The 23,533-nt window shown below is 42.4% G+C and overlaps 2 protein-coding genes across 5 annotated transcripts; one reads left to right on the top strand and one right to left on the bottom strand.

Annotated features, from left to right (window-relative positions):
- Nucleotides 1-1,428: 1,428 nt before the first annotated feature.
- LOC309698669 (synaptonemal complex central element protein 1-like) lies at nt 1,429-8,135 on the top strand. 3 transcript variants are annotated; one of them, XM_082521266.1, is made up of 9 exons: nt 1,430-3,398; nt 3,580-4,740; nt 5,916-5,990; nt 6,065-6,112; nt 6,225-6,279; nt 6,758-6,847; nt 6,931-6,994; nt 7,085-7,151; nt 7,262-8,135. In XM_082521266.1, exons 2-9 carry the CDS (start codon nt 4,635-4,637, stop codon nt 7,360-7,362), a joined length of 606 nt encoding a protein of 201 aa, XP_082377392.1. In that variant the 5' UTR covers nt 1,430-3,398; nt 3,580-4,634; the 3' UTR covers nt 7,363-8,135. The 3 variants fall into 3 exon arrangements, with proteins under 3 accessions (XP_082377393.1, XP_082377392.1, XP_082377391.1); XM_082521267.1 differs by lacking the exon at nt 3,580-4,740 and having other exon boundaries at nt 1,429-1,559; XM_082521265.1 differs by lacking the exons at nt 5,916-5,990; nt 6,065-6,112; nt 6,225-6,279; ... (2 more) ...; nt 7,085-7,151; nt 7,262-8,135 and having other exon boundaries at nt 1,430-2,242; nt 3,116-3,398; nt 3,580-4,602.
- On the bottom strand, nt 7,823-21,809 carry fam83hb (family with sequence similarity 83 member Hb). Of its 2 annotated transcripts, XM_082521262.1 has the most exons (8): nt 20,606-21,806; nt 14,781-14,972; nt 14,373-14,699; nt 13,340-13,504; nt 13,080-13,204; nt 12,439-12,996; nt 9,971-12,305; nt 7,823-9,493 (listed from the first exon to the last, which is right to left on the bottom strand). In XM_082521262.1, exons 2-8 carry the CDS (start codon nt 14,901-14,903, stop codon nt 9,473-9,475), a joined length of 3,654 nt encoding a protein of 1,217 aa, XP_082377388.1. In that variant the 5' UTR covers nt 14,904-14,972; nt 20,606-21,806; the 3' UTR covers nt 7,823-9,472. The 2 variants fall into 2 exon arrangements, with proteins under 2 accessions (XP_082377388.1, XP_082377387.1); XM_082521261.1 differs by having other exon boundaries at nt 7,823-12,305; nt 20,606-21,809.
- Between the last annotated feature and the right edge of the window lie 1,724 nt (nt 21,810-23,533).

Here is a 23,533-nt window from a genome sequence, read left to right as displayed (position 1 = left end):
TTGGCTCTGTGGAAGACTGGTTCTGCCACTAAAGGGAGGAAAATATAAACACCAAATTTGATTTGCCTTTTGGAAGTAAAAACATTTTGTTATATTAAAATTTCAGTGTTGGTATCACAAAGTCTTTACAAATTAGAGCTGAGCCTTAGTACTGGAAATGGTGAGAAAATGAAAACATTTTTGAGTAATCAAATTTTACTGAAATGGTCTTTCTTTTTTTTCTTTCTGTTTTTTCTTTTTTTTTTTACCCTTTCGTTTAGTCAGTGAATTTATTAAATCCATTTTTCAGTGGTGGAAAGGAGCTTCCATATTGCTCTGGTTAACTTCACTCAAAAAATTGATGAATAAAAACCTTTGTGCTACCCTGACATCCTAGAAACATCACATTTCAGGACATTTTTTTAGTATTTCAGCAAAAATTAAAATAATAAAATTTTTTAAAAAAAATAAGTGTATTATGTACATAATAATGATAACATATTATAATCACCCTTTTAATGGTCTTCTTGGTCAGTTTATTTACACAGTTGCATTGGGGGGGTATTGAAAAAATTCCAACAGTCATAATTGAATACATTATTTTAAACATGAATTATGCACTCGGACACGAACATGTCTTGCTCCTGCTTTATGCTAATTAAAAACATTTATAGTGAAACTGTAATTACCAGGTAAAGCACATACCACCCTGTTTTTCAGCTATGATTTATTTATTGTAATATTAAGTTGTTTTACGCTATAAATAAGCAAAAGGGCTAAATATCATGCAGTGCTGTGCACGCGCCCGTCAGTACTGCGGCTCGTGCTGCCGCCCCACCTATGAGAGCGGAGCAAGGAGGAGAAACTTCGCGCGTCAGTTAAGCTGTCAGTTGCTCTTGTGGTCAGTTAAAGAAAACAAGGTGGTGTCAGGATAGAGATGAGTGATTTCGAAGGTAAAGCGATGTACATTAAGCTGGAGAGAGAAATTTACACTGATCTAAAAAATAACCTGGAAAAAAAAAGCTAAAGAACCGTTGGTTTCATATTTGCCAAAGGTTTTAAAGTAAATGTTCAGTATTTTACCCCTTAAGTATAACCTCTTTGTGAAATATTCTACCATCATCTTAATTTAAACATTAAAGCCTCTCATATTAGCCTAAATAAGTCTTTATTTAGGTTAGCAAAAAAACTAAGCTAGCGTTTCCACTTGGCTACCTATCGGGCAGGTGTTCAAGCTAGCCAGAAAACCTTACCTGCTTAAATTTAACCTCAGGTTAAAGATGATTTATAAAAGTAACTATTTATTTATTTTGTACTTATTACCAGATTATAACCAGAGTAAGTAAGAATATTATAGAAAGGTAAAGTTATTACAAGTTTACATGACTCTAACGTTTCACTTTATTACGTGACAGGGTTCAGCATCGAGAACATGATTAATGTGAAACCAGCTGACGTTTCACTGCACACTGATAAACTTCAAAACCTCGAGCCTGATACGGTTCCGTGCGCTTCAGGTGGACAAATGCACGAGCCAAAGGTTGAACAGCTGATCGGAAAACTCGGGAGGCTTAAACAGGGTAATGTATGATTGATCTGTTCTATCAGATGTTTTTTGAATAGCTGCTAAATGTATTACTTACAGTTTTTGCCCGTTGCTTGAACACCATGAACCCATGCCTAGACTAAAGTAACACAAGTTGAAGCTTTTGTTACCATACCTCAAACACATGTACCCCTACCTTAAACAAAAGCGCTGCTTTGCACCCCAGTTCCAATTATGCAACACACCTACTCCTTTATGCAACACACATGGTCCTGCATGCTACACTCCATTTCATACATAAGACACTTCGCTCACAAAATGAAATTTCAGGGTGCCATTCGGAAAACACATGTATCCAAAATACAAAACACATCGGGTAATTGCAACCACTCAAATACACACCTGAAGGCACTTACTTGCAAAACCGAACACCAATTAGCCAACTACAAAAAGCCCTCAGCGTAGCCATTTCAAGAACTTTGCAAGCATGGATGGAGGGAGAGCAAGAGGAAGAGGAAGAGGTAGAGGAGGAAGAGGAGGAGGAGGAGGCCGAAGAGGCCATGCACGGACCCATATTTCTGATGAAATAAGAGCAACTTTGGTGGACCATGTCATCAACCATGGCCTGACTATGAGGGAAGCTGGGCAGAGAGTCCACCCACATCTAAGCCGCTTCACAGTGGCATCTGTAATACGAACATTCCGACTAGAAAACAGGTATGTCTTCACCTCCATACCTTCTGCTCTACTCAGATGGTTTTATAACACTGTTCTACAGTATATCACATTACCATATCAAGTGTACGGGGTGCTAATGCTCCTTTTGCAGCCAAAGTGGCTGATTCCTTATATTGAAGTACAGTGTTGTACAGTGGATGACACAGTACATACAGTAAAGTACTGTAAGAAAAATAAGCAAACCGATGACAATATCAAATTCAAATTTCAAATTCAAATTTTATTTGTCACGTACACAGTCATACACAGTACGATATGTAGTGAAATGCTTGGACAACTGCTCGTGACCTAAAGAAAACAAAAAAGGAAAGGCTATGAATAAGATAGGAAATAAATATGAAAAATTAAAAAGGGTAAATTTAACTAGGAAGGAATAAAATATAAATTAAGGTTAAAAATGAAATAACTGTACAACACAAATTAGAATGAAGGGTAAATTTAACTGGGAAGAATAAGATAAAATATATAAATTAAAGTTGAAAATAAAATAACTGTACAACAAAATACACAATACACAATATAGAACTATATAAGAATGTATGAAGAAATCTAAATATAAATAAATATATACACAATAACAGCGGCTGTACAAGTATTAACTGGAAATGAAGAATATAGTGACCAGTGTTGTGCAAAAACAATGTCCAGAAAGTCCAGTGTGTGTGTAAGAACCATATGTGTGGGTCAGTACTGTGTGGTGGTGTGATTGAGAGACCGTATCGCCTGCGGGAAGAAGCTCCTCCTCAGTCTCTCTGTGTTGGTCTTCAGGGAGCGGAATCGCTTTCCTGACCTCAACAGAGAGAACAGTCTGTTGTTGGGATGGTTTCTCAACAAATTAGCATATTTCTCCAGAATGACTCGAAGACCTTCTGGGGGAGGACGGCAACGCCTGTTCACACAACAGCAGGAACTTGCCGTTGTGGACCTAGTGAGGGCAGACAATGCCATCCGTCTCCACCAGCTACGACGGAAAATACTTGCAGACAGGCGAGTGTTCAGCAACATAGACCATGTGAGCATCACCACCATCAGACGCATCTTGGGTAAACACAGCATCACCATGAAGCAGCTCTACAGAGTCCCATTCGAGAGGAACAGTGACAGGGTCAAAGGACTTCGAGCTGAATATGTACGGGTACGTGTAACTGTCCCTTACATTTACAATAGAGTATTGGTAAAGTCCAGTAGCAGCTGAATATGTACCATATCAGTACCACATGGATCTATTCTGAGAGCTACACAGGTACCTGTGTGATGGGGTGAGGGTGCTGAATGTGTAGCACTGTAGTACAGTGATATGTTCCCCTTTTTTTCAGAGAATCTTGGCCATGGATGGAGCTGCACAGCCTCATGAATACATTTTCATTGATGAAGCTGGATTCGACCTGAGCAAAACAAGACGACGGGGTCGTAATGTAATTGGCCAAAGGGCAATTGTGCACGTCCCAGGGCAGCGCGGGGGAAACATCACATTATGTGCCGCCATATGCCTTCGAGGGCTTCTGCACCATCATGCAATACTAGGTCCATACAATAGCCAACACATACTCACATTTCTAGATGCTCTCCATGATATAGTTGTACAGAACAGACCAGATCAGCCCAGGTTTGTGGTGATATGGGATAATGTCAGTTTCCATCGGGCTGCTCTGGTCCAGGCCTGGTTCTCCAACCACAATCAATTTGAAGTGGTATACTTGCCCCCTTACTCACCATTTTTGAACCCTATAGAGGAATTTTTTTCGGCTTGGAGATGGCGAGTATATGACCGCCAACCACATGCCCGCATGCCTCTTCTGCAGGCAATGGAACAGGCCTGCGGCGACATTCAGGTGACAGCAATCCATGGATGGTTTCGACATGCAAGAGGATATTTTCCCCGGTGCCTAGCGGGAGAGGACATTGCTTGCGATGTTGATGAGGTCCTGTGGCCAGACCCCAACAGACGGCGGGATCCATGAGCCCACTTATGCACAATTGTCATGGTTTTTTGTGTTTACAGTATAGTGTTTTTTCTATTGCAGTATTATTGTGTTGTTGTTGTTTTTTTTGCTTTATCTGAATTCATGGTACTGCAATGTACAATATTGAGTAGGTCTATTTGCGTTTTTGGTTGTTTGAAAATGTGTCTCCTGTAAATGTGCCTTCTGAATAAACAATGGAAATCAAGGACTGCAGTGTTTTATATAAAGAAGACTAGTGTGTTCCCCCTGATCTGTCAGTGTTTGCATATGATGCAAGTATGTGTCATTTTGTCAACAGAGTTACATTTTGACAAAGGAATGTCAGGTTTTGACAGCAGAGTTTAGGTTTTGGGAGTAGAGTTTCAATTTGGCACAGATGTGAATGGTATATTTCCCAGTGTTGTGTCATGTGTACTTGTGTGTACAGTTTTGGCACAGAGAGCGGAGTTTTGCAAAATGTGTTCAAGCAGTGGGCAAAAACTGTAACAGGACGGCAGATATATAACGTTTACGGTAAGACTGTTCAGACTCAATAGCGACATCTGCCGGTGATCCTTTTCTCCCCGGTTTTTTCAGACGAGTTTTGGGGAGACGAACAATGTTTCGCCTATAATAATAATGATGATACTACTACTACTACTACTACTACTACTACTAATAATAATAATAATAATAATAATAATAATAAAAATGATAAACGACTCTGGGTTTTATCGGAAGCCTTGTGGGCCTGGTTTTGCTGTGTTTGCAGTAAATTTGGCTTAATCGAAGGATTCGTGTAAAGCAAACGAACTCGTTGTCGTGTCTTTCCGTCTCGTGTTGACCTGCGATAGCGACGCGCATGCGTGTCGTTATACAAAGGCCTGTAGATAACTAATAAATCCGCCGTTGGCGTCATTTTTATCTGTCGAATAATGAGCTTATTCACTTGATCTGTAGGAGCACTAAGCATGTAACTAAGTACATGTGTTTAGTACAAACCAGTCCGTCTGTCAGCTCATAATGTGTCTCTATCCAAATGGGAGGTAGTCACAAGTTCCGCTTCCGGTAGCAAGCCCCGTATAATTTTCCTTATATTAGACAAAAATCGCGATAGCATGCGAATTTGTGACATTTTTATGTTTCCTCAAGTGATGAGACACGCGTACAACGTGAAAAACACGTTAACAACTTTTTTACGGAGGGATAGAAACGTTATTTATGCGCACCAATGAGAGCGCAGTATATAGCGATATGCTAATGAACACGCGCTCCCTTGTTTACTTTAACAGAAATGTTATAGAATATAGCTCAATTTCTTTACAAATTTACATAACATCCGTGCTGTTTATAGCACTATAGGCAGAATGTAAGTGCTAAATATTTACACAGAAATTTAAAACCGTGAGTAAAACATGCATATGCGTTGTTGATAATGTCTCTGTGAACTATGGTTGGGTATCGTCAGTGAGGTATATCCTTACCTGTTACTCCATTTATGGAGTTGCAGAAAATGATGAATGGAGAGCTATGAGATATGATTAGTATCTCCCTCTTTTGGGGAACAGCAACACCCCTTAAGAGCCATTCTGATTAACTTGTGAAATGTAATTGTAATATTTTGCAAAGTTTATCCTGTCTTTGTATTATTTGTTGGAAACCTATGTAATGTTGTTGTGCTGTGTCTAAGGCATTGTTCTCAATTTAAGGTAAAAGAGCCCTGGAAGAAGAAATTGAGAAGACAAAGTCAGTCAGTGACTCACTGGAGAAGGAGCTGGAAAACTGTAAGACATGAAGTTAATGATCTTCACACAGTCTTTACTAAACCAGCAACTGAGATACTGTCCTTGATTCACAGTACAAACTAAAGTCTTCCAACTGGAGGCAATCCACAAAGAAAAGGAAGGTATGCAAGTGCTAGTGGCAAACAGTTGTACACGTATAGTTCATCATTTATAAGTGTACAGGCATTAAATGTGAGCCCACTGATGAACATAGTTGCTCGTCTGTTTCTTCAGAGGTGTGCAATAAGCTGCAGTTTCAGTGTGAAGAGTCTGAGCAGGACGCTGCCAGGTGAGCTCCGTGCTGAAAGTTTGAAGAGATTTACTGGATCTGCTCAGTCATAAGGAGCATTCTTTGCTGAACCATCAATGGGCTTCATTTGTGTTTTTTGATGTTGAACACTAGATGGCAGTAATCTGTCTTTTTTAGCATCCTGGATACTTTTTTTATTTTATTTTTATTTTATTTGGGGTTGAATCTTTATATAGTTAGATAATGTTGTACAGCCCGATACTGCTGTCTTAGCTTTTGCTTCTTCTTTCAATTGTGTTTAATTGCCCACAATCTGCCCATTTATTCAATTAAATACCTGAAAAGGATGCACCTTCCCACATTCAGTCAGTGTAAACAGGTAGTCAGAGATATAATGGTTTTTTATTTAAGATTAGAATCTGCTTTTTATTACATTTATTGTTTGAAAATCTTTTATTAGTTTTAATCTTTTTAAGTTTTATTGTATTTTGTGTTTATATCTGTGTGTGTGTTTCAGACATTTACAACTGAATAAGAAAAGTGAGGAGCTGCTGGAGCAGTATAGATATGAAATCCAGGATGTCAAGCTTAAACACCGAAAACTGCGGTACTGTTTAATAGTGCAAAGACTCGTTTTCTGTGAAAAACCTCTGGCTGTTGTTACACATTTAGAAACTCATGTTTCTGCAGGATGAGATTTGAAAACCAGCTTCATCAACTGATAGACCAGCACAAGAATCTGCACTATGTCTTTGTAAGTGTTTGTGCTAAATTCTCTCCACAACTCTTGTGAGAAGATTCAAATGTGACTTTATTATTATATTATTATTATGACTTTACTCAGACTCCAGAGAGACTCCCAGATGAATTAAAGAGTGTTGAGAATACAAAGAGCCAGCTGTTGGCAGCTGGTAAGCATCTCCGCACACTCTTCTCTCAGCACAAATGTTGTATGTGTGTGAATACAGCGTTTGTTTTCACTTTCCAGCACTGTCACTGAATTTCTTCTGTGTTTTGACAGAAAAGCTAAAGCTCACTCAGCTGCACAACCTCGATGAGGAGCTGGAAAAGATGAAGAACCAGAAGCAGGCTCAGGAAGCAGCTGCAGAGACTCAGGAGTAAATTTGCTCTGATTTAAAGAATCAGAGGTATATGCTGTGATTACACATCTGTCTTGTCCAAGTTCCAAGTTCAACTTTATCAGCCGGAATCGTTCAAACTAAGTGATTATTTATACCCCTGACATCCAGCTGAGATATCTGACCACAGAATTCTGGGTATTTCTGATGTTTTTTCTCATATCATATAATATATTTGCTGTACGGATAAATTCTGGTTGATCTCTTAGTGTTTTTCACATAGAGACATGCTATATACTGTCATCTGTTTGATACTAGGTTATTTATTGTGTTCATATATTTAAAAACTATAAAGCCTGTTTGAATTGTTGTAACATTGTTTTCATCACTCTGAAATCCTAAAAGTAGCACAACCCTTCCCTGCAGTTTACATGCACACCTGCTGTGTACATACATACATACAAATACATACATACATACATATGCACAGAGACACAGTCGCGTTCAATTTTAAAAGAGATTTAATGGAAGAGTTTGTTGCAGTATTTCAAACAAAATGTAATACTATCTGAGATTTAAAAAAGAACACATTAAACCTGTGCAACAATGACTTCCCCGAATTAATGCCAATTGCTTTTTCTTTTTACTTCTTTTTTCTATTTTACAGACAAACCACATTCTCACATTTCAATTCAAATAATCCAAAATAAACACAAGGCACGTTCAGAGCGCAGTGAGGGCGATCACAATCTAGTTCATCACTTAAAATATAAACAATCCCCCTTTTTTTTAACATAAACATTTACAGCATAATCCTGTGTAGAAAACAAGTGTCACCCCACCCTCACCCAGAAGTGTCTTTACAGCCATACAACATATACTTTAATCTTTTTTGACGTACTCAGCAAAAACACAGTGAACCGTAAGTGGTTTGATGCCCTGTCGAGATATCAGGCAACACGAGGCCAGTAAGTCTTTGGTTTAATAGTTTGTGCCGACCAACAAAGGAGTTAGGAATCCTGTGCAGGGCGTAGCTCTCAGGAGTTAAATGAGTTATGTAAGGAAGCGTGGCGCTGCTCCAGTACTGTGTAATATACCTGTTCTTTCTTGTATACCTTGTAGAGGTAATTCTTGGTTTTCAAGAAGGAAAACGGAGGTCAGTTTTTTGTTTTATTATTTACTCTGATTCAGGCCAACTGGAAATCTTGCATATTTATTTACACTACATGAGGCGAACACTAACACACATAAACACCACTCCCCTTTCCATGGAAGCGTCTAGGTCTCCTAGGAATTGTTATTTATTTATTTTCAACCCTGAGAAGTGGGTATATGACTTATTAGAAAGAAGTCGAGTGTGTTACGTTCACCACAGCCGCTACCATCCATCCAAACTGTAGTCCCCCAACATTTTCACCTTCTGATTCAGTTTTTTCCTCCCACACTTTTCAAACTGACTCTACCCTCTGATCTCACTCTTCTCTACCCTTTACTCTTCATCAGCTGTCTTTTTATTCCTATGTTTTGGTTATTTGTCCAGGTTAATACTAATACTACTACTAATAATGACCCCCCACCAGAACCTTGGCAAAACCCTCAATGGGCCACTGGCACATGGTGAATCCACAAAGACACTTTCTCCCATTCAGTTTCAAGCAAGCTCCATCTACAAAGTGGCCTGCACACAACACTGGTACTACACGTGTGCCGTGTTTTGTGACTGGCACATTATATGTTTTTGATTCTCAGATGCAACACTTCCCTTTTCGTCTTTTAGTCCTGTTCACAAAAGCTCATTTACAGGTAAACCTGTGCTACCTTTCTTTTTTTTTTTTTGAGACACATACCGGCCCATTAAGCCAGTATCCAAGTAGAGTCTTGTTTCTCTCAGTCACCATATAAGGCAAAAAAATAGAACAAGGTCTTGGCAAAAAGGCACATTCCAGACTCAATGACTTGAGTTTGTTTTCACCATTTTATAAGTCGTCCTTTCAAGTTTTATTACTTCTTGTGGAAAAATCCAGAAAACGCTGTAGTGTTAAGGCCCAGAGGAACTCTCACAATGTCGTTGGCACAAACGTGGACAGTAGAGGTTTTTTGATAGTCTTGCATTAAATAAGTTTCCGTGTAAAAGGTCGCTCCTCCATCTTTCGTTATCCCAGGTTATTCCCCATCTGTTAACAGAACAACAGGGATAACAGTGAAATCTCTTTACCTCCTGCCTTTCCTCCTCGCTGGCCTTCAGCAGGACGTACCGTGCTCTTTGCGCCATAATCACGCTTGCATTTGTTCAGCTTAATCTGTTAATTATTTTTTCTGAAAGCAGATTCTCTTTAAAGTAGTATAAAAATCCATAACAGTGATGAACTGTGGTTTTGCCAGTCTCTTACTGTACATATAAGACAATCACATTTAGCCAGTCACTGCTCAGAAGCTAATTTATAACATTCATCTGCTGCTTTTTGAGAACAAACACTATTTTCAAACATTTCAAAATATATCATTTTTAAGCTAAAACCCTGGTTTCCCTCTTGGATTCCTTTCCCTCCCCTCTTGGTGGTTTACACCTAAACATATTTTTGTGTTGTTGTTTTTCCTCATATTGCTTTCCCATCTACGCTGCAAACATCTCCCTTACTGTGATAGACTACCTCAAAACGGCTGTAGACCTTCTTCTCCTTCCTCAGGCTCTCTATCCTCCTCAGCAGTCCCTCCCGCTCCTGGTTGTTGCCCTGCGGTCGCAGAAATCGGTTCCTTTTTAAGGAGCTCTGTTTCTCCGTTCCTTTATCTCCAGCATCTCCATCTTTGTTCCCTCCCGTCTCCTCCCGCTCCTGGCGGTTCTTTTGGCTGTTGGCGGAGATTTGCTCCAGAATGACTTTGGTGTCGTCTCGTAAGTTGCTGCTGTACAGAACAGAGCCGCCTGCGGGCTGGTATCGGGACATGACAGATGTTCCGGTTGTTGATGTTTTATGATTGGTGGTGGATTGATCAGCAGTCGTAGACGCTGTATCTTTAGACGATGAGCTCTGTTTTTTGCTCGAATTGTCAGTAACCTCTATGACCGTGCTCATGCCCCTATCCTCTCCTGAGGTTTTCTTTTCTTTGTCCTTGGGTCCCAGGAATCCCTTTAGCCTCTGAGTCTGTTTCTTTAGGAAGTCGAGTGTCTTACCCTCACCCTTTCCCTCACCAATGGTATTGATGGACGTGGTAGAGCCCATAACCTTTTGCAGCCCTTCCTTAGAGTCTTCATGTGACAGAGTTGAAGAACTGTGAGAGCGACTCTTTTTCATTTCAGTCTTCTCTGCGTCTGTAGCATCTGTGGTCAAAATTTCCTCCCCACAGGAGATGCGACGAGGATGTATCCCTTTAAGTTTCACCGGCTCCTTCTTGAAGATCTTAGGTGAATGCAGAGGCTTTAGAGACTTGAATAGATCTTTCTTTTGACCTTCTGATGCACTCTCCTCTTTCTGAGACTGCACTATCTCTGAAGGCTTCTGTGAGCTTATAAAAGGCTTGGGAAAGATTAGTGGTGGCCTTGATGAACTGACTGAAGGTCTGCGATTTTTGATCTCAGCCAGTTTTGCTGAGATGTCTGGCTTTGTCTGCTCAGGCTCTGCTGTACTGAGTGTGACAGCTGGGGTCTTCAAAGTTGTTGTAATGTTGGGAGGTTTATCAGAAAGATCTTGCCTTTTTTCAGCGGGCTCTAAGGCTTTTAGCGATGGCTCTGTCTCTGTTTTCGAGACTTTTGTCTTGGCAGCTAGGTCTTTGAAGTACTGCAAACGGCTGGCCGGATCATTCATGTTCAGAGATGATGAATCTGTGACTTTAGGTTTTTCAAGCGTAAATGTTGTCTTTACTTTTTCATTAGTTTCTTTAGGTTCCTCTTTAGGTTTAATCTCATCTTTTAACCGTATCTCCTTTTCCTCTAGCTTCTCCTGTTTTTCTTCTTTCTCCTTCTTCTCCTCGGTCTTCCTTCGCCAATCAAAAGGCTCACGAGTTAATGACCTCCTCTTTTCTAGGATCTGGGCCACAATGGATGAAGTGCGCACTGAATCCAACTCCTCATCCTCTTCCGTCGCTGGTTTTAGACCTAAGCTACCACTGTGTATCTCTGCTTTAGAAGATGAGAATATAAGTGAGGAGCGCAGTCGAGAGCTGCGCTGAAGGAGCGGGTTAACACGCGACCGGAATGACTCGTGTTTGGATAGAAGGAGTTCTGGAGCACCTTTCGCCTCCACATCTGTGCCCCCCTCCCTTGCTTTACTCCTCTCTGGATCTCTTTCCTTCTCCTCCTCCCTCTCTTTTCTGTCCAGTACAAGGCGGGAAGGAAGTAGATCCTTGGACGTTGGTAGGCCAGAGTCTTTATTGCTGCTCTCAGGTAGTTTAGGCTTTCCAAAACGTGGCCTCAGGATATCAGGTCTGGGCTTGGGAGGAACATTTGGTGGCTCTTTTATTCCATAGCGTGGAGCTGAACTTTCAGTTTCAGTTGGTTGCACAGCTTGAGAAGGTTCATCAAAAGCATCAGGACCCATAGGCTGAGCCAGGCCTTCTTCTCCAGTGTCCTCATAAGTATTTAGATAGGAGTGGATTCTCCAGCTTCTCAGGCCTTGCTTTGCACTTGAGTCCTCCTCATGCTCTTGATCAAATTGTTTGTTAAAGTTTTTCTTCTCAGGTGGGTGGGGGTGTGTTGGTGAGCTCTGACAAGCATACGCCTGTCCTATGGTTGGCCTCTTATGGGAGGATCCTCCCCCATACCTCCCAGCTAACGGAGGGGCGTTGTGGCCCTCGGGTCCTCTCAGGTCCTCAGATGAAAAGTAGTCTCTGCCATACTGCCCAGGTGGAGGCTCCTGGTCTGAGCGATAACTTGAGTCTGAATACTGGTCAATGGAGAGGTGCGGAGGACGGCCTCGAAGTCTGTCGAAGTGTCCGTGGCCAGAACCTGGCCCGGGCCCTTCACTGTAAAAATGGCTGCTTTGAATCTGTTCTCTGTAACGAAAGTGCAGCACATATTGTTTATTGTTTAATAACTTAATAATAAACCATACATTTTATGTTTATGGTCCATGTGATAATTCTGCATTATTCTGATCACAGCAGGAGGTTTTAAAGGTTTTCCTACCTGTGGAAGTCTGTCTCGTCCAGATTGTTCATGACTCTTTGCTGCATAAACTGTCTTGAAGACGCGTATGTTTCCTGGGTTCCTTCTGCATAGCTGTGCCTCTTGAAGGCACTGGCGCTCATCTCCATCTGCCTGGACACGATGGACCGCCCCTGTTCCAGGAATGACTGCTGAAGACGAAACTGCTGCTGTGAATACTTTCCAATAGTAATTCCTGTCCCGGGCTCCAGGGTTTGACGAAACGCGTCATTTCTCCGGAAAGGAAGCACGGGGTTACGATCAGTGTCACCATAGGGGAAGGCAGGGGGAATCTCAGGCTGCCTTCGGTAACCTACTGTGTTACGCAAAGACTGGGACCTCTTTAATCCAAACTGGCTGCCTAAATAGTTGCCGGTGCTGCTGGGATCAGAGACAGTAAGCGCTGTATTGTTTGGGTCAATAACCAGAGGCTCTGACTGAGCGTACAGAATGCGAAACTCTTCATCGAAGGTGGCAACAAGCTCCCCAAGGAAGAGGTGGGCGATGCAGCGGTGGATCTTCTCATAGGACCACATGAAACTATAACATAAAGAACAGTAGAGGCAAAGATTATTTAAAGAATAACTGAGTGCTGATGTTATTAATACTATTAAATTAGTCACCTGTAGTTCCCACTGAGTACAGCTCTGCAGTCAGCCAATAGGAAACGATCTTTCACCTGCCCCTTAAATGATTTCCCTGTCCGGGTGTAATAAGGTATTCCCGCCACAGTCCGGACACGTATCATCTATAAAATCAGAATTTCAACTCTGTTACACATGCATATCTGATAATTATAAGCAAATACATAACAAGACCCAGCTGTTAGCGCCTTTTTCTTTTTAATGTTGTTTTCAGATAATATCATAAAATTCAAACTGACCGGAATAAACTCCAGGTTGACTTTGCAGTTGAGGACCATAGAGACAAAGTGATGAGCCTCCAGCTGATCCAGTAAAATATAAACAGGAACGTGTCGTCCTGCTGCGTCCAAGAGGTCACTGAAGATGTCAATATCTGTGAACATGTCCATCACCACAGCGATAACCTGGAGCAGGAGCAAACACACAAAAAAGTTTTTCTTTTTCATCAACAAAAGTCTATTTCAGTTCAGTCAGGACAACTGTAGTCAAAAGGAAGTCTGGTATTTTGATCTGTAGTAATTAATATTTATATTCGGCTATCCTGGGACCTCTTTGCCCTTTCACACCCACATGTGGAAAGCATGGTGGGAAGATCAGCCACAAGAACTCAGCACAGACCAGTGGAAGCAACAGATATGACACTAACGAATTAAAAAAGGCTTATATAAGATTTATGAATAAAATGCAGTAAGAGGGTGTTGTTGAGTGTCCTCTGTGTGCTTGTTGACAGTTAACTCTGAGTTTTGGCAGGATACAGACATGTATTCCATAAACACATGGGCAAGAAATGGAGGACAGTTACACACACAACCCACCACACCAACAGGTTTGACTGCTCACTGGATTTGGCATTCTCGCTTCCATTAATCAGGTATTTTATTTAGCTAAAGGCAAGCCAGTTACAAATGTTTCTGAAAGGGCGTGGTGGCAGACTTGGCAGAGAGCATAAAAAGTGAGATGAACTCAGCAGCGAGATAACATAACCGTCGCTCACACCATGTCCCTGGCAGCTCTCTATCTCGCTTCTTCTCGCTATCTTCTAAGGTAATAACACTCTGATGTAATAAGACTTGTACTGCAGTATTACCTATAAATAAATAAAAGCTCCTCGTGTTTTATCTGTGAAACTGGATATGTGCCATGTTCTGAGTCGGCACCTTAAATATATGAATTTATAAACACTGAATTTTTTGGTTGATTTTTCTTTCTACTGTAAGGTGAAACAAAACCACTCCTGCATGTTTTAACACATTCTTATCCTCTTCTGCTTACTTGGCGTGCGTTCTTGATGAGTCTCCTCGCCTGCTCCTTTATGCTCGGCATGTCAGGATCAGAGGGGTTGACTAGAGTTGTGACCTCTGTGGGATCAACGAAACTGTGCTGCGGCCAGCCCAGATCCAGCCCCGGGGCAGCCAGGTCCGACTGAACTGGCCAGTAGGTGTCCGAAGACCCATCGTCCTCGACGCCTCCCTCGTGGTACGTCAGCTCCGGGACGCCGGTGGGCTGGCTAGGCCCCTGGATTGTCGACTTGATGTGTTCAATTTCTGGCTGTGCCAGAAAACCGGCCATATCTGCATTCTGGAGGAATTCATAGTAGCCCTGGTGTGCAAAGAGACAGAAAAGTTTAGGAGATCGTAAAAGCTGTGTGTATGTGTTTTCATGCATTAGAGCAACGCTTACCTGAGTGTCATTTTCTATCAGAGCATCAATGGCTAGACGATACTCCTCACGGTAGTGCGGAGGAAGGTAATTTGGGTCGAGAGGGTTATCGCCTATCGATGAACTCTGAGACCGGTGCGGCATGGTTGGAGGGGGTCAGGTCAAAGTTTAAGGCTCAGGAGTAAGAAAAGGTGAGGAAGGAGGAATTTAAACCTGCAAGGAAAAGGAAAATATAAAATGAGGTCCCACAATAATTAATAATTAACGTCATCACAGCTGGTTTTGTACTCTATTTGCACATACTGTAAATATCACACCACTCCCCCATCCATGAGACACAATACTTATGATTCAACAAAATATCCCCTTGGGTGTTGAGAGGAAAAGACCTTTGTGTCTGGACACACAAACAGACGTTACCTTTAACCACGCACACAAAGCAACTATTGTCGCTGAGTCAACGGCGGCTTAGCAGCAAGTAACAGTTTAACAGGCAAATTTGTCTCAATGTTAACAACTGTAACAGATATTTATTGCTTGCCTACACAATTAGAATACTTTTATGAAACTAACAATACTTTTTGACATTGTGTGGGATTGCAGGTAGTAATGAGTAATACTGAAGAAAGCATGCATAAAAGAATGGTGCTATGAGAGAGCAACTCCTTCAACTTAAACGTAGAACAGGTAAAAGTATCATATTTCTCAAGTATGATTAATTGAATTAAATGAAAAGACTTCACTCTAATAATACCAGCGATTAATCAACCTTCAGTGCGGCTTATTGAAAGACTGTATATAAAGGTGAGAACAAAGTGGAACAGCTGGATACAGAAAAAGCAAAGGGAGGAGACGAGATTAAAGAGAGCAAGAGGAGAGGTGGGAGAGGCGTGAGGAGTTGTAGAGACAGGTTCTTTCATATCACAGTAAACTTGCCACGCTGGTGCGTCATAATTCATGTTGCTGCTTAGACCTTATCCTGAAAAATCTGCCGGTCATGGCAACCAAACTTATTTAGATGGGCATGACTTAAAGAAGTCACAGGTCCGCTGTTACATAACACTGTGTGAATATACGCCTGTTTCAACGAGAACCAGATAGTGACATTTTTGATTCACATGCCAAACTTTAAGAGGTGACTTTGGCGTGACTAAGACGCAGGTTTGATTGTTCATCTATCAGCAAGGGTAACACACCTACACAAACACACAAACAATCTCATGAAGCTTTCAAAAATGTGAAAATGACGTGATGGTGATCTCGAGCTCTTTCTAAAAAAAAACAAGATAAAACAAAGGTTTAGCCTCAGTGTTATTTCTCTGTGTGGCCTTCTAGTTTCATACGCGGATGAATACAGTCATCAGATAAAACACGGTTAGGAAAAGCAGCTGGTGAGAGGCTAAAAACAGCTAAACCACATCGGCTAAAGAAGCACCGAAAACCAACATAAATGTTCACTTAATTTGAGCTGTAAAATGTAATATATAGCACTTTTCTAATCTCATCAAGCAAACCATCCTTTCTTACGGCACGTTTTCTGCCTGACATCCTGCACACAAGCAGTTTAGAATCACATAGATGTGTTTGAACTGTTGGAGGAAGCTGTAGTTCCTGGAGGAAACCTACCAAAAGCACAGGGAAAACATAAACTACACACAGAAAGGTCCCCACGGGACTGAAACCAGGAAACTTCTTGCAGTGAGCCAACAATGCTAACTGGAGCCCAACCAATACTGATATTTGTCAGTTAAACTCTTTAACACACGACAGCTTACTAAGAAAAGCCGTTGAACCCTTAAAGCTCTTTGAAGTCTGAGCGGAGTGGTTTCTGTCATATTTCAGGCCTGCTTATAAAACAAATAACTGGATTTGCATTAGTTAGTCATGGTGGCCGCTACCGAACTATAGGTCATCAAACCATCCTTATTAATATATACCAAGATGTCAAAACTCACCATTAAGGGTGTGTGTGTGTGCAATTTAAAAATAATCTTGTTTCATTGTCATAGTCGTTTATGCTCCGTCCAACTCTGCTTGGATCAGCTGGTTGCTTGTGGAGCTCCAAACACGAGCTCCCAACAGGGAAGTAAGAGAATGGACCAACTACACAACATCAACACTCACACTGTGGTTGATGGTCTCTCCCATCTCTTCTTTACTTTTCACTTGTCAGCTGTTGTAATTAATGATACTTGTATGTTGGTAAATAGCTAATAATGAGACAGCCACTCGACCACAGTGTCGTCCAGCAAACAAACAAACCCATTAACTTTTCATCTATTACTGCTGATTGTAAATGATGTCCAAATAAAACAGTGGAGTGTTTAGTTGGCCACTTTTGTACATCCATGTACCTGCTTTCGAAAGGTAAAGTAGATACTTTACTAAAAACCTAATTTGGCTTTTGAGGGGGGTTTTTTGGCATTAGATAAAGAAACAATGAAAATCCCAGGCTTGATTCCAACCCACAGCACACTTGCATATTATGAACCATCACTGAGCCAACCAGAGCACCCACTGAGCGATGTTTGATGTGGTCCTGACAGCTGCATGCTGGAGGGTTTGCATTCTGGTGGAGAAAAGAGTGAACAACCACCACGCTGCTTAAGTATTTAAAGTAAGCTGGCAATGTTAGGAAACATACGTGGCTTATTTTCTTATGTAGCATGTGGTCGAAAGAGGAAGTGGATACACCTACAGTCTGAGCAAATTAGGGCGTGTGTGTAACCCGGGGTCTGACAGGTAGGGTGGGTAAGTATTTAGTGAGGCTGTACCTGCTTTACAAGTGTGTGTTTGACATGTTCTCTGCAAACTTCCAAGCACACTTGAGAGATTAATGACGGTGATAGCTAAGGGCTGAAAGTCCTAACCCACAATCAGTGGGACAACCCGGTTTACTCAGCGACCTGGTGAGTCATCGAGTAGCCTGGTTGGCGTGGCCTGGGGATAACTTGCAACAGACTGCCGAGATGGTGATTCATCTGCTGACAAAATGGCTGACATCCTGTTTCCCTATTCATGTGGAGCCATTGAAATTAGGGCTTTGTGGCAAGCCGTTGGCTTTCCATGCTCCACGGTGGTCAGGGAGGAATGCCGGGGCACACATGCTTGTTGCATGGAATTATTTTGCCCCTGAATTCCAAGTCATTTGATTTGCCTAGTTTTGCTCTTTGTATCTAAGTCATTTGCAGCACCACGGTGCCCATTGTGTACATAGGTGTACTGCACTGAAGCTGCAAATGAAGTGCATAACCGATGACAGACGCAAAATAAGAGAAAAACTCACATGTAGCAACACAACAGTCCAAAAGTCAGAGTTAATTCCCTCGTGAATGGAAAGTTGTTTTATAGAGTGCAAGCTGAACAAACCTAATCTGTAGGAACAAGCAATAAGTTCACTGTCACGTTTGAGAAAGAAATGTAGCAAAAATAACTAACAAGAAGTATTTTTGGTAGTGTTACTGTTTTTGTAATCAAGTGATTATCAAAAGCATTGACAGCAGCTTGAAGGAAGGCAGCCTGGGGAGGAAATGACCTAATTGGTTAATTCAGAAGCATGGTGGCATTAAAAAGAGCCAAGGCGGGTAGAGGGGGATGGGGGTTTCCTTTGCATCCTCGTCATCACTGTGTCACCGTAGAGTGGGGCAACAGATGAATAACACAATGTCAGAAGCATGACAGACTTTCCCCGCCTCACCTGGCCTACTGGTAGGATATTCAAACAAATACTGCTGCTTTGTTTGCTGTTATAGCAACTGCAGCAAGCATCAAACTGCAGAAAGTGTCTCATGATGATCAGGATCCCTGTCTTTACTACCTTTGTTGTGAAGCTTTCAGAGGCCCACAGGAGGACGAGGCTGCCCTAAATGTACCATATAAACAAAGGCCGGTCTGAAACACTAAACCCTGGCAGACAGGACATGAAGGCAGCAGCAAGACTTCGGCGTCTCTGAGCCGATAAACCAAATATTCAGACGTGCACAGCGTCTGCTCACGAAGCGTACAAACGGCCCATTCTCAGCATTCCTGCGCAAATGCTGAAAAGAAGGAGAGAAACTGGAAGGTGAAGAGCAGAGGGAGTGTAAATTACATCTGTCCTGACATGTGAATCATGAGACGCGTTAGAAGCGAGCCCGAGGACACAAACTATCAAGAAAAAAAACACAAACTACATCCTCGCCGCCTCTTTCTGTTTTCTCTCGTTCGCATCCGAACACACCTCACTAAACAAACACTCCAATTGATCCGGCATACCATTGGCCGGTTCGTGCTGTGTGATAATTCGGTGTGTGAACCCAGGTTGAGAAAACAATACTTAAAAACAGGTTTGGAGAGATGAGCCAGTAATCTCCAGATGCTCCCGTCAGAACCTTTCAGTGACATTTTTTTGTCAGATGAACCTACAGAGATGTAGATATGTGCACACACACACGGCGCTGGTTGTCTCCCTGTATATCATCACACCTCAGCGTGGCTGTTGAACGCTGCACAAAAGACAGCTTAAATGAATCCATACAGTATGTGAGAACACACGGCGGCTTGCATCCTCCCCTTTGTGTTGTGTGTGTAGCTGGGGTTTTAATGCAGCAGTACTGCTAGAAAAACTGGTCCACTGAGATCCCCGCCATCTTTCCAACCGCCTTAAAGGCCTGCAGTCATCCTGTATGGAAAACCCAGCAGCGATGGCATCAAAATATTTCCACTTCATACACACTAAACCTCACGCATACATAACAACACCTCTGTAACCAGACCCCCGTTTTCTATACCACACACAGCAGTGCAAACAAATTAATGAATGGCACACAGCCTTGGCCTTAAGGCCAGTGTGTGACAAGATTAAACCTATAATGGGAAGCACACATGCACATGCACAGACCCAGCGCAGGGGGAAATGGCACTAACATTCCCACTACTCTTCAAATTATAACCACATGTCGTGCTATTTCTGAACAGTGACTCACTTTGAACGAAGCGAGGGAAAAAGCATGCGATGGTGAAGTTTAAAATCAATACACACTCAAGTCAAAACAAAAGTGCCAAAGTGCCTGTAATAAAGACACAGTAAAAAACCCTTAAACCAAAGCCTTAGGTAGGGAGTAGGTGTGAAAGAGAGATGCACTCTGAATGTTTGGACTAAATAGTTTGAACATAAAGTGAGTTGTTCTTGCATCACATTTAATTTTGCTTCTTTTTTTTAGGTTAAAACCTTTATTCTCCCTGAAGTGTTTGTTTCTTTCTTCGACAAACAAGTTTTTACGGTTACAGGCTAATGCCTTTGTGTTACTGGAAGGATTTCAAGTTGGTTTTAATGACAGTGACTGGCAGTGCGTGCATGCTGTTGTGCAACCAGTGCATTAGGCACACTTGTAAAAGTGTCCCTGCCCTCTCAAGCATTATTTATTAGCTGTAGTTCCTACAGAGCCACGCAGACAAAGCACTAAACAGGTTGTAAGCGTGCTTTTTTTCTGGTCTTTTATGAAAGTCTTCACAGGGCTGGAAAAAGAGCAGCACAGTTTGTCTCGTCCAGCCTCCCAGCACTGAGCCCTCTGTGTACGCGGGCTGTAATAACATCGCTGTTGCACTGCAGCTACCTGGATGACTTAATTCTGTGTAAACCTCCAGCGGCTTATGAGGAAATGAGGAAAGTAGGCTGCATTTCACTTTTTATTAATCCGCAGAGTCCACATTTCACGCTTATGGACAGGGGAGAAGATAAATAGGACGCTTTTTGAAGACAGGAGATAATAAGTTAGAGGTTAATATAAAACTGGACAGATCACAACAGAGCAGGACGAGACAATGGCTCTTTTGTCCCTCAGCTTGCCCTCGTTTTAACTTCGTACCTCCTCACTTTGCTGCTGAACTCGCCTCCTCTCTTTTTCTCTGTGCACCGACGGCTTTATCTCCTCCCGGTGAAACCGTTGATGCGAGTCTGCTTCCCGTCCGCGCGTCACATTCCTCGGATCGGACAAAAAAAACTCCACCCAAACCTCCCCCCCGTCTCCAGCTGCGTGCACCCTCCACCGCCGATCGGCAAACAGAGCGGACTCTGCGCGGACTCCAGGCCCGGGTTCAGTGTCGTCCCGGCGGTGTGTGACCCTGCAGCAGCCGCTGTCACAATAAACGGAGACGGAAGCGTCGGGGCGACTCCTGCGAGGCAGGGCTTTCCCACCGGTGAGACTCCTCCCAGACCAGTTGATCGCCCCGGGCACGTTTCAAAAGTAGCTTTTATGTCATGGCTGCAAAAGATTCAAGCAAAAGAGGAAGTTTCTCCAAACTCGCAAACTTTTTCCGTGCCCGTGCAGGAGTTTGGCCCAACTGGCGGTCCGTACAATGAATGCTTTATTCATCCTTGCACTTGACTCTTTGACATGTTTGTCCGATGTTTGCTCCTTTTTGCTTGCTCTCGTGTTGTTTGCACTGCGAAATGTTTTGTCAGTAAAACAACCGATTTGAAACTCTCCATCAATAAAATGCATCATATCAGGGATTTTAGTGCTACATTATAAACACAAGCAAGACTTTATTTAATTTAAACTACAACCTTAAACTCACTAACCTTTAAAAAAGAAATTATGTCCCTGAATGTAGTTATCTATGCTTTTTGCACATACACCAAAGAAGTGCAAAGAATCAGTGTTAATATTTTACCTCAAATCTGTAATTAGTAGTATTTTAATCAATGTTTCAGTTGTCTAGTCTTTAAATTTTACAGAGGAGAGATATACTTCATACTGCAGGTTGTTGCTGTTTAAATGGTAATAAAACCAGTGAACCTGTAATTGCAACGTGTACTACATCAGAGGACTATGACAGAGATGAGATCACCACCTGTTTAATCTTCTTTCCATCATATCTTAAAGACCTGATAGTGCCATATCACCACTGTGAAGGACTCCGCTCTAACTCGGTGGCTTACTTGTGGTATTTAAAAGTAGAATGGGAGGCAGAGCCTTCAGCTTTCAGGCCCCTTGTCTGTGGAACCAGCTCCCAGTTTGGATTCAAGAGACAGACACCCTCTCTGCTTTTAAGATTAGACCTAAAACTTGACTTTTGATAAAGTTTATAGTTAGGGCTACATCAGGTGACCTTGAATCCTCTCTTACTTATGCTGCAATAGGCCTAGGCTGCTGGGGGATTCCCATAATGCACTGAGTCTCCTTCACTCACCTCTTTTCACTCTGGCTCTCTTCCACAATGTGTCTTTGTCCTGTCTCCCTCCCCTCACTCCCAAACGGTGCGACAGATGGCTGCCCCTCCCCAAGCTTCATTCTGCTGGAGTCATAATGTAAAAGAGCAGACTCAACAAGCAGTGGCTTTTGATTAAGTAAACTTTATTGCAAAGAAACTGAGCAGATGAAGGACTGTAGCTGGGAAAGAAGAACGGCTTCAATGCAAATGGGATCACTGAGCTCTGTCAGGGGAGAAAATGAGAGTTAATTGGCTGTCCAGGAGGTGAATAAAGCAGGATGATGTGTAAATAGAACCAGATCAACTCATTTCTTGAGACTGTGAAGTGGGCAGACATCCTGAGAGTGGGTCACAGACATTTGGAGGTGCGAACGTGAACCACAACAACTTGAGTTGTTACCAGATTGCAGGTAAGTTGATTCTTGAGCCAGATGACACAAACGGAGGGAGCCTAACACTGACAGACACCAGCCTCAGGCAGAGAGACCAGAACTAGACCCGCAACTTCACCTGAGAAAATGTCAGAGAGAAAGGAAGAAGAAAGAGAAAAAAAACAAAAATTCAAAACCACCCAGGTCTGCTTAGTCAACAGCTAAGATCGCAGATACAAGCGGTGGAAATGAGCTTCCTCCGAAGGGTGGCTGGCCTCTCCCTTAGAGATAGGGTGAGAAGTTCGGCCATCCAGGAGGGGCTCAGAGTAGAACCGCTGCTCCTCCACATCTAAAGGAGCCAGCTGAGGTGGTTCAGACAAGGATGCTCCTGGGCGCCTCCTGGGGTTGGTGTTCCTGGCATGTCCCACTCCGGGCCCCGGGGCAGACCCAGGACACGCTGGAGAGATTATATCTCTTGGCTCCCCCGGATAAGCTGGAGGAGGTGGCTGGGGAGAGGGAGGTCTGGGCTTCTCTGCTTAGGCTGTTGCCCCAGCGACCCGGCCCCGGATAAAGCGGATGAAGATGGATGGATGGAATTATCTTGCATAAATAGGCTGTTGATTTTCTTTACTCATTTCAGGTATTAAAAGCAAAATAGCTGCATGTTTAATCATCTGGGAATTTACCCAGATTTATTTATTTATTTAGACAGAGATCTTGACCCACCCAATGTTCAACACAAAGTTACGCCGATGGTGCTTAGCTTCCAAGATAATACGAGATCGGCCGTGCTTAGGGTGGTGTGGCATTGGTTGCCTCACAGCAAAAAGGTCCTGGGCATGAATCCACCAGATGGCTGAGGTGTGTGTGGAGTTTGCATGTTCTCTCCATGTCTGTGTGGGTTCTCTCCAGGTACTCCGGCTTTCTCAAGTGTGCATATTAGGTTAAGTGGCGACTATAACTGGCTGTAGGTGTGATAGTTGTCTCTCAACAGATTGAAGACATGTTCAGAGTGTACCCCACCTCTCACCCCGTGATAGCAGTGATAGGCTCCAGAAGGGAGACAAAATGGATGGACGTTTTTTTTAATATATAAAATTAAGTAAAGTGCTTTTAACTTATATTAAATGTGAAGCATTTTTCAAGTAAAGACAATTCTGCTGTGTACAGCTTCATTTGCTTTGTCACGATCAGATGTTATGCTGCCGT

The sequence above is a fragment of the Aulonocara stuartgranti genome, assembly GCF_965226115.1.
Source record: "Aulonocara stuartgranti genome assembly, chromosome: 22".
Classification (NCBI taxonomy): domain Eukaryota; kingdom Metazoa; phylum Chordata; class Actinopteri; order Cichliformes; family Cichlidae; genus Aulonocara; species Aulonocara stuartgranti.
This window is presented reverse-complemented; position numbering and strand designations above follow the sequence as displayed.

Excerpts from the sequence above, each read along its gene's own strand:
- LOC309698669 (XM_082521265.1), top strand. The coding sequence starts at position 2,013 with ATGGATGGAGGGAGAGCAAGAGGAAGAGGAAGAGGTAGAGGAGGAAGA. Across the intron at positions 2,243-3,115 it reads ACATTCCGACTAGAAAACAG|AATGACTCGAAGACCTTCTG; the intron begins GTATGTCTTCAC and ends ATATTTCTCCAG. Across the intron at positions 3,399-3,579 it reads TTCGAGCTGAATATGTACGG|AGAATCTTGGCCATGGATGG; the intron begins GTACGTGTAACT and ends CCTTTTTTTCAG.
- fam83hb (XM_082521261.1), bottom strand. The coding sequence starts at position 14,903 with ATGCCGCACCGGTCTCAGAGTTCATCGATAGGCGATAACCCTCTCGAC. Across the intron at positions 12,997-13,079 it reads GTACTCAGTGGGAACTACAG|TTTCATGTGGTCCTATGAGA; the intron begins GTGACTAATTTA and ends TTTATGTTATAG. Across the intron at positions 12,306-12,438 it reads GACGAGACAGACTTCCACAG|AGAACAGATTCAAAGCAGCC; the intron begins GTAGGAAAACCT and ends CTTTCGTTACAG.